The 11,050-nt window shown below is 43.6% G+C and overlaps 1 protein-coding gene across 1 annotated transcript; it reads right to left on the bottom strand.

Moving 5' to 3' along the window:
• Positions 1–1,858: 1,858 nt before the first annotated feature.
• On the bottom strand, positions 1,859–10,196 carry si:dkey-56i24.1 (glycosyltransferase family 92 protein). The gene is made up of 2 exons (XM_039764468.1): positions 10,166–10,196; positions 1,859–3,602 (listed from the first exon to the last, which is right to left on the bottom strand). The coding sequence occupies exon 2, from the start codon at positions 3,590–3,592 to the stop codon at positions 2,300–2,302; it is 1,293 nt and encodes a 430-aa protein (XP_039620402.1). The 5' UTR covers positions 3,593–3,602; positions 10,166–10,196; the 3' UTR covers positions 1,859–2,299.
• Positions 10,197–11,050: the final 854 nt, after the last annotated feature.

The raw sequence follows: 11,050 nt of genomic DNA, 5'->3' as shown, positions 1-11,050 counted from the left end.
ACGAACCTGATAGCAACTGCTATGCCCAGTGGTTGAAATATTCTGATGGGAGGCTGCTTTGCTGCATCAGGGTCTGGGTAGTTCACCCTCACAAAGTCCATCAGGAATTCTTCAATGTACCAGAGAATGCTTGAGACCATCTGTCAGAAGCTTTAAACTCAACCAAAACTGAACCTTAAAAAAATGTTAAATGATCTTAAACATACAAACAAATCCAACCAAGGAATGGCTGATGGGAAAGAAATGGAAGTTTCTGGAATGGCCAACTCAAACCTTGAACCCGAATCCCATCAAGATGCTGTGCAAGTAAGACACCTGTCAAACATCACACAGCTGTATGAAGGAGCAGGGAAAACATTCAATGTCTTTAAGTCAATGTCAGAGAATACTAGACAGCCATAGGAAATGTTCTTAGTAAACCAGCTATTAGAGCCAAGGGTCTACTTGCTTTTCCCACCAATGGAAAGGGTGTGTCTGTTTATTTTACATTGAATGAATTATTGCAAGGTCAAGTTTTCATTTTTCTTCCAATTACATTACCTAGATCTATACCAGGGATCCCCAACTCCAGTCCTGGAGGGCCCCAGTGGCTGCAAGTTTTCCTTCTCACCTTTTTCTTACTTAGTGATCTGTTTTTGCTGCTAATTAACTTCTTTTGAATTCATTTTAATTGACTTGCTCTTGAAGACTCCGACCCCTTAATTCTTTCATTTTCCTTAATTTGCTGCAAAACAATAATGAGATGCAAAGTGAGTCAAGACATGACCAACAAAAGACAAAAGGTCTCAGGAATGTTGATCTGCTGTTAGAAAAGAGAAAATCAACAATTTCATAAATGACTGCAATTGCACAATAAGAGCAGCAACAAGTCATGGAATTAAAGAATGAGTTTAATTAACAACAAGACTTGGCGCCTAATTAAGCAGATGGTTGGAGTGAAAGTGGTTGCAGTTTGAGGCCCTAAGTTGGTCTTCTGTTGGCTCACTCATTTCATATTTCATTTCTGTTTGGGTACCTTTTAAGGAAATAAATGAAGAAATTCTGAGGAACAAATCTTAAAAATTCAATTAAAATGAATTCAAAAGAAGTTACTGAGCAGCCATTAATTAAGAAAAGGGTTAGAATGAATACCTGCAGTCACCAGGGACCTCTAGAACTGGAGTTGGTGACCCCTGATGTATAGCCACTGTTGCACAAATCTCCCATTCACGGATTGCCTTCCTGAAGAATTCCCCACATTGTTCTCCCTTTGCATTTTCTGCTATATTCTGTGCTTCCCATGAATCATTTTGAGTGTGTTATTTCAAAGGGTGCTCAGATGCCCTATAACATACATGGACCCAAAGACGTTTTCTCTAACATGAAGTCAAATTTTGATAGGTCTATACGTGGTAAAAAAAAAACAAAAAAAACAACAACACACATTTCCTGGGGTGTACTTACTTTCTCACACATTCTATAATGATGTATACAAAGAGTAAGGTGCTTCATTTTTTTTTTCTCTCATCCATCAACCACCTGGCAGTTGGGATCAGAAGCAACAAAGACCAATATCTCTAGTGAATGTGCAAGTGATGCAATTTCCCATTCATGGATTGCCTTCCTCTAGAATTCCCTACATTGTTCTCCCTTTGCATTTTCTGCCATATTCTGTGACTGCCCATCAATAATTTTGAGTGTGTTATTTCAAAGGGTGCTCAGGTGCCCTATCACATACTGTACAGAACATCGACCCAAAGACGTTTTCTCTAACATGAAATCATTAGTGTGGCAGTGGAGCAGTGGCAATCCAGGTCTGTTTTCTTCAGACCACACAAGATCAGAGTGAGGAATGTCAGATAGAAAGTGTGAACAATTGTTTCCATGTATACAAGTCAATTTAATTACATTCATCAGTTTGGACATGAACTGTTGGAAAACGTTTCCCTGGTTTTCATCACAGTATCTGTTGAGTAGAAGACATTGATGAAGGAAGCAAGGAGGGAAGAAGTATAGTAGAGACAGACCAGGGCTGCTAAAGCGGAACTCTATGGGATCCACACCATTATGACTGAACAGTCTGCAAGAACACATGCGAGTCCTCAGTTTCTGTGGTGGGATTTCAAAGCTGGTGTTTCATGGACGGTGTTCCAAGACATGAACACATGCCTGTGCAGCATTTGGCCTGACCCCGTGACCTGTATGACTTCCTCTTCAAGTGGTAGTTTACTTTTCACGTTTAGAAGGCCGTCCTCTTAAATGAAATTAGCAAAGCCATCAGCTCAAAATGCCACTTTCTCGAATGAAATTAGCAAAGCCCTCAGCTCAAAATGCCACTTTCTCGAATGACTTTATTGACCTTTGGTACCAACTCCTTATGATATTCCCACAGTTTGGTGTCCACAATTAGCTCCTCTTTGGACAGATGTCCCTGTAAAGGCACCCGCACGTGTACAATCCTGCAGACATCAAAAGGCACCCTGTATTGGTTTCCAAAGCTCTTCAGAATGGAGTGCACCGACGTCTGCTCCACATAACGGGGGTTAACTATGATCTTGGTGGGATTCACGATGTGTTTGCGGTCTGGCTCCCTGTGGATGTGTTCCATGATATTTATTCCTGGTACTTGCCTCCACAGTGATAGATTGAACCTTCCACTATCATCAAACACGTTAAATGGATAGATGTGGTTCTCTACTAGGAATACGCCCGTGTCAGGCTGTTCCTTCTCCAACTCATCCATCATCAGGTTCAGATTTGTGTGCTGGTAAGGAGCAATGATCTCATCAATGTCATTAAGAAGCAGGAACCTGGATTTGTACATGTTGCGATAAATGCAGTCATTGAGAGTCGTGAGCTGGCCGAAGTAGTGAATGTCCCCACCGTGCTCTTCAAACCTCCAGCCATGTGAAGGATTGAGGAAGTGAGAGATCGGCCAAGGGATCACCTCCAAAGTGCCCTCATTTACATAGTACTGCAGGACCTTCTCCAGCATGTGGCTGCAGCTGGTGTTGTAGATCACTACTCTCCCAATCCCCAGTATCTTGTACACCTCCATGGTCTGGATGAACTGCAAGACATTGTTGTAGTCCCCAAAGAGATTGGAGATACAGACGGTCAAGTCTCGCTCAAAGCCGTCGTTACGCTGCTGCAGGTTTTGAATGGGCATCATGCCGACATTATTCTGCACAGACTCTTTTGTTTGAAGGCCAACATGTGTGGCCTTACAATTGTAAGGTGTTTTACAAAAAACATCCGCGGTTACAAATGGGAAGCCAAAGTTGTCACTGTGCTGCTTTACCTGAGCTGGGCTGGTGAACAAGACGCCCTTGTTGCAGTTAAAAATGCACTGAAGATCGTGTGGCTCTGGTCTGTAAAACATGGTGATGATCCGAACAGTTCCCTTTTCTTTCCTTTCATCCAAGTAAGCAGATACTTTAAGATGCCTGGTGCCTTTGATGGAAGAGATTGTCTCATTAAGGAAGAGAAGGCTGAGGTTATGGCCCAGGTATGACAATGTGGAGTCCCTTCGCAAGTCATTGAAACCCCAAAGGGCAACGAGCAGCACAAGGAAGAGGAAAATCAAGAATTTCTGTTGAAGGTTCTTAGACATAGTCACACAGCTGCAAAACAAACAGAAGAAATCATTAGCAAAGAAATCGATTAAATGCATGGCCCACATGCTATTAGGCTGCACACTTCAAACAATGAATGAATAGAAAGTCAATGACATTTTTGAGAGATCTGGAAATATCCCTGTTATCCATATCAAGCTATCTTGAAATTGTGAAGATGTCTTAAATCCAAAATGGCTTGGAGTAAATAGAACCAAAAGTTACAGATATCCTGTTTAAATTTCAAAAGGTGCTCACCAAAAAAAAAAAAAAATTGGTTGGTAGGCAGGCTGAGGGGTCATTTAATGGGCGTTGAACCAGAAAGCAAAACCAACACATTGAGCAAGGCCATAGTCTTCAGCAAAGGGATTCGAGCACTAAAGTCTTCTTAGAAGGGCCTTATAGCTTCCACTGTGCTAGTGTGGCCACCAGGGGGCAACATCTGACAAGCGCACAGACACGAGTCTCTGTTAAAATAAAAGGTTGAATTTTGGGAATCCCTTTACACAGATCTCCAAAGGGGACAAGTTAACACAAAACACTCTTCAATGACTTTTCTCCTCATTTCTGCTCCTTCCAGGAAATTTTGTCTGCTTTCTCCTGACTCTGGCAACAACGTGCTGGAGTGGGATTGCTTCTTTTCCATGAAAGCCGCGAACTTCCAGTGTCATGAGATTGTCCCTCGGGAGCACTTCTGGTTAAGGCTGATGCTCCATGAAGTAGGAACTATTGATTACCTGCCGCCTAAAAAAGGTGGACCTCAAAGCACCCAACAGGGCTGTTGCCCCACAAGACTACAATACCCAGCCTTTTTTGCGGGTGTCCATGTGGAAATCCTAGCCTGGGTATACTGCCTCCCAGTGTTTTGGGGAGGGACCCAACCTGAATAAATTGCCATCACAGTGGCCTCCAGGCTGGGTAAGAATCCATGTTCCGACCCGGATGGGATGACAGTCCCATCACAGTAGATTTCCAAAGGCAGAATGCAGCCAAGACGCGGTCAGCGACAGGCAAATGGTCCAAAATACAAGGTTATGGCCAGAGAAATGATCGACAGAATCCAAAAAATAAACGCCAAAACACAAAGTCAAGAAGCAAGTTGAGAATTCTCACTAGCAATGAATTCGCAGTGAAGAGTCCCACCTTGCCAAAAAAAGTCTCACCAAAAGCTAAATTCTGAAGAGCCGCCCCGGGGTGTCTTGGTGTGGCGTTGTTTAGTTTTACTAATTCAGCGGTGGCACAATTCCGAGGGCTGTGGTAACAGTGCCACCTGCTGGACGACTTCATGTTTAAAATAAGAGAAGTCGATCGCTGTAACCGCTGTTCGTGGGGAACTAAACTTGTTTGATCGAGTCTGTCTGTGGCTTCATCACACGGCATTGATATGTGTGCATGTGTTGTATTTATTGATATCTATTTAGAAACCACACAAATGCCCGCAAATCTAAAAAAACAAGCCGTCAGCTGTAAAGGTTCAAACTACTCGCTGGTGAAGGTGCTGCTCTTTCTGCTCGATGATCAAGCGTCCTTCTCATAGTAATAATTAAGAGACACGGCTCGCATTTCAGGGTGCACCTCGCAGCAGCATGCACGTGAGCACGTATTATGGGATGTTAGCAGAGAAGTAAGATTCATGTGTGTTTTTTGTTTTTTTTGTTATTTTCCATAAGTTGTTATAATAATGGCAATAGTTGAGAATTTCTAATATGCCAAATCAGTTACGATGTGTGCGTTAATGACTACAGGGTGGTCCAGATCTAATTATGCAGATCCAGATCGTCTGGATGACTTTGATTTATGCGGGGACGATTCCAGTTCGGCGCGAAGACGATTCTTCATGTCGTCAGTTCGCACATTTCTCGATGGTCCGGGATTTTTCGGGTGATTTTCTATGTAATAAACTTAATAAGTTATAGCGTAATGAAAATTGCATAATTAGATCTGGACCACCTTATAGAGGTGGGTTTATTTGCATTTGACTTGTATTGTATGTTTGTTATACGTTAAGACGCAACGTTGTTTAAAGTGTACAGTTTAGCGTTTGAATGTTATTTACATTCAGTAATATCCATCCATCATCTAACCCGCTATATCCTAACTACAGGGTCACGGGGGTCTGCTGGAGCCAAGCCCAGCCAACACAGGGCGCAAGGCAGGAACGAACCCCGGGCAGGGCGCCAGCCCACCACAGACATTCAGTAATATTATTTCAATAATAATTGACGTTGTTACATCAATGTACTTTACTAGAAGTTTGTTGATACTGTTTACTGATAAACTTTATTGATTTGGATCTCATACTGCCGATAAGCTAGCGCCTAATTTGAGTAATACTGACATCTAGTGGACTTTTGTGTAATTTACCAATATGTTTTATGTATTTTTTTTTTTATTGTAGACCACACACACAAACCTATTCAGATACTTCGAATAAATAAATCAATTTCATTCTAAGCTGCTGTGTGGAATTCTCTGCATCATTTACCAGTGTCCTGGCTGGCACTCCAGAGTGAACACTACAAGTCCTGAACTCCTCACAGATACACTAGTCCTTTGCTACAGTCCTACACTAACAACCTTTTAAATATTTCTTGAAGTGAATCACAGCTATCACAATATGTGTAGAAATATCTTTAAATCATTTGATTATATAGTCAAATTATTAAGCGGTATCTTTAAATTACTTAAATATATCCAGAAATAATTTACTGGTAATATTTCTATATTTCAAGATATATTTTAAACGGTGTGAATGTGTCTCTAAACGATCATTTGACTTGCCATGCATTTCCAATTTAATGCCCGTTTGTTTAAAAATAGCATTACACGTTAAATTGTCTCTTGTCCATGTGCCAAATTTCTACCGTTTCTGTTCGTTTGCCAGTGTGAATGCAAAAAAAGAGAACTAAGCGCCATTAATGGCCAACTGAAGCACATCTGTTACATCCAGTAGCATAATTTGCTTTTGTCGCCTTAATTGTATTTACTTGAAAGCTGTGCTACTTTGCATAAGACGGGCTGAAATGTAAATGATCAACGGAGACCTCTGCGGTAACGATTGCAGTGCGCCATCTACTGGAACGTTTTTTCTAATGCACGTACAGTACTAAGAAGGGCAGCAATGGGAAACAGCGCTAGTGCAGCTGCCTCGCGGTAAGCAAACCAGGGTTCACATGTCGGTTCGTTCGTGCATGGAGTTTGCATGTTCTCCCTCGGGTCTGCATGGGTTTCCTCCCACTAACCAAAGATTTGCAGGTTAGTTGAATTGGCAATGATAAATTGGCGCTGTTGGGTGTTTGTTGTGTGGGTGTGTTTGTTTGCACGGTGATAGACTGGCGCCATGTTCAGTGTTTCTTCCTGCCTTGTGCTAGCTGGGGTAGGCTTCAGAGCAAAAACTGACCCTATATAGTCTGAAGTAAGCGGGTTAAAAAATGACAACACACAGAAATAAAATGCATTGTATTTGTCATTCCACCAGGTAGCATATCACAAGCATTTGTAGTAAATAGCAGCTTGTGATGCATTTGACTCTGTTTTATGCCATTTGCTTTTGGATTCCTAAAAGCAGTGTTAATATTTGTGATGTGCCATCTGTTGAAATGAAAAATCCAGTTTCTATGTCTCTGTTATGTGCCGTTTGCTATTGGATTCCTAAAAGCAGTGTTAATGCAGAGTGGAGACGTCTTGAAGGGACATATGGAGAGACCAAAGACTGGAGATACTAAAAAGTAGAACCATTGAGACAACCCGTAAGTCAATACAATTATTTAGAACTATGTATGGCGTTATTTCAGTGCCACTATTCTGAGCACACGTAAAAAAATATTGCTACGTAAAAAGATTGCAAGTGCAAGTGTTGCATTTTGAAGAGAAATTTATTTTGAGCGCAAAAGCTGAATTTGAGTGAACAAAATTCAAAGCTGCGTGCAAAATGTATTTCAGTGTTTGCTTATCCATATACACACACAATAACACCTCCTCTCGCTCAGTTTTTCATTTAAGCTTGCTGCAATGTGTTGCTTTGCGCTCACAACATTCTCTGCTGCGGCGCTCAACTCTCTGTACACCGTTATAAGTGTGCTACAAAACCAACCAATCACAGACTTGGTTTCAAAAATTCTGATTGGCTCTTACGGTTTTCAATCAGCTGCTGTTCAGTATTCGACGACATAAAAGAGAGCTACTCAAATATAATTTGGAGAGTCAGTTGGCATGGTTGTATAATGCAACTACATTATACTACACCAACGATAGTCTTAACAAATAATATATTTTAAAATATAACGCCATAACTATGATCCTTGCACCAAAATGAGGCCAGCGACGAGACCAACGCAGAGCAGAAGTGGCAGTGAAAGTAGGAACAGAGAACACCAGACGATAAGCAGCTGTGTCTGGGGGGCTGGAAAGGAGGTTGCATGGCAAATAATTACTGACGTAATGAAAGTTGAGGAGGTTCCACAATCCCAAGTGTCATCTCTTCCCTGCACTACCTTCCCCTACAATGATGTCCCACCTGTGGTCTCCAGCTCCCTACCACCACTTCCTCGGCTGCCTCATCTCTACTGATCAAGTGAGGAGAGCCCTAAGTGAACAAGGTTGCAGGACCAGATGCAGTCATCTCAAGGGCGCTGAAACACATGCCAGCCAGCTCTGTGGGGGTCCTTGATCACTTGGTCTCCCTATGCCAGAGTTTGTAGAGGGCTCTGCAGGTGTGGGGGAAAAATGTCCTGTGTAATTCCAGTGCCCTAGGAAGGTCATTCCAGTGATCTCAAGGACATTCAACTCCACACACGTTCTAAAGACCCTTTGAGAGGCTGGTCCTAAAACGGCTATGACCCCTTGTTTCAGAACATCTGGATCCTCTGCAGACACATATACAGGTGTGGAGAATGTTCTGATCTCCATGCTCCACAGAGACTCCTTCCACTTGGACAAAGCCAGCACCACAGTCACCATTGGGTTCTCCGACATTTCCAGTGCTTTTAACACCATCCTGCCTCATCGACTGGGGAAAAAAGCTCAGACAATGAATTTTGATGTCCTCCCAATCTCCTGTGTCATGGACTACCTGAGCACAGCAATTGGTGAGGCTCATGGACTGTGAATCAGAAATGGTGGTTTATAATTGTCCTGTCCCCTTTCCTGTTTACCTTCTAGACACCCAGTATAACCCCAGCATTTGCCACTTAGAGAACTTCTCATATGACTTGTCCATCACACGCTGCACTAATGGAGGAGACTAGTCAGAGTACAGGATGCATGTGGAGGACTTTGTCTTGTGGTGCAGGGAGAACCACCTGCAACTCAATATCAGCAAGACAAAAGAGCTGGGGGTGGACTTCCAAAAGCCTCCGACACCAGTCACCACTCATGGAGAGGACGTGAAAATGGTGCAGAGCTACAAGTACTTGGGGGTGCACTTAAACACCAAACTGCACTGGTCTGACACCACAGTAACGCCGGAGAAGAAGGGCCAGGGCAGAGTGGACTTCCCGAGGAGACTTCATTCTTCTGGTGTATGCAGCAAGCTACCGGATATGTTCTATCAGATCGTGTTGGCCAGTGTTGTTGTTTTATGCCGTGGTCTCCTGGGGAAACAACCCGAGTTCCAAAGACACACACAATGCCTGAACAAACTTTTCACGAAAGTTCACCACAGGGTGAACCCTGGACACACCGGAGCCTGTTGTGGAAAAGAAGATGGTGGCAAAATTGGACGCCATCACAAAAATGCTGAAGGCCTGTGCGTTGGAACTGGGGAGTCCTCTACAGCGCATCTTCAACCTGAGCCTGGAACAGGGGAGAGTCACAAGGCTTTGGAAAACATCTTGTATCACCCCAGTCCCAAAAGGTATCACGTACTAGTGAGCTGAATGACTTCCGGCCTGTTGCTCTGATGTCACATGTGATGAAGACCATGGAGCAGCTGCTGCTTCACCACCTGAGGCCACAGGTCCACCACACCCTCGACCCTCTGCAGTTCGCATACCAGGAGAAGGTGGGAGCGCAGGATGCCATCATCTATATGCTACACCAATCCCTCTCCCACTTGGACAGAGGCAGTGGTGCTGTAAGAATTATGTTTCTGGACTTCTCTAGCACCTTCAACACCATCCAACCTCTGCTCCTTAGGGACAAGCTGACAGAGATGGGAGTAGACTCACACCTGGTGCCATGGATCGTGGACTATCTTACAGACAGACCTCAGTATGTGCGTCTTGGGAACTGAAGGTCTGACATTGTGGTCAGCAGCACAGGAGCACCGCAGGGGACTGGACTTTCTCTGGTCCAGATCAGCCAACATACATCAGACTTCCAATACAACTCGGAGTCCTGCCACATGCAAAAGTTCACTGACAACACTGCTATGGTGGGCTGCATCAGGAGTGGGCAGAAGGAGGAGTATAGGAACCTAATCAAGGACTTTGTTAAATGGTGTGACTCAAACCACTTACACCTGAACACCAGCAAAACCAAGGAGCTGGTGGTGGATTTTAGGAGGACCAGGCCCCTCATGGACCCCGTGATCATCAGAGGTGACTGTGCAGAGGGTGCAGACCTATAAATACCTGGGAGTGCAGCTGGATGATAAACTGGACTGGACTGCCAATACTGATGATCTGTGCAAGAGAGGACAGAGCCGACTATACTTCATTAGAAGGCTGGCGTCCTTCAACATCTGCAATAAGATGCTGCAGATGTTCTACCAGACGGATGAGGCGAGCGCCCTCTTCTACGTGGTGATGTGCTGGGGAGGCAGCGTAAAGATGAAAGACGTCTCACGCCTGGACAAACTGGTGAGGATGGCAGGCTCTATTGTAGGAGTAAAGTTGGACAGTTTGACATCCGTGGCAGAGCGACGGGCGCTGAGCAGACTCCTGTCAATCATGAAGAATCCACTGCATCCACTGAACAGGATCATCTCCAGGCGGAGGAGCAGCTTCAGTGACAGACTGAGGAGACCCCACACTATGCGACTCTTCAATTCCACTCGGGGGAGTAAATGCTAACATTACTCAAAGTTATTGTCTGCTTTTACATGCATTTGTATTACTATTTAATTTAATATTGTTTTTTTTTTTTGTATCAGTATACTGCTGCTGGATTATGCGAATTTCCCCTTGGGATTAATAAAGTATCTATCTATCTATCTAAATGTCCAGAGGGGATCAGGGCCATCTTAACGCATGGGCACGCTGGGCAGTTGCCTGGGGGCCCCACGAGCATACTGTTCTTCATTCAGCCTCCAGGTAATCCAAAATGCTGCTGCAAGAATTATTACAAGAACAAGAAAATACGAACACATAACTCCAGTTCTTAAATCCTTACACTGGCGCCCGGTTAAGTTTAGGGCAGATTTCAAAATCCTCCTTTTAAAATATAAAGCATCAAATGGCCGAGGTCCGGCTTACTTGTCTGAACTTATCGTGACTTACAAACCTGAGAGTGGTTGT

Source organism: Polypterus senegalus, chromosome 9 (genome assembly GCF_016835505.1).
Source record: "Polypterus senegalus isolate Bchr_013 chromosome 9, ASM1683550v1, whole genome shotgun sequence".
Classification (NCBI taxonomy): domain Eukaryota; kingdom Metazoa; phylum Chordata; class Cladistia; order Polypteriformes; family Polypteridae; genus Polypterus; species Polypterus senegalus.
Note: the sequence above shows the minus strand (reverse complement) of the source record. Positions and strands in the feature narration are given on the sequence as shown.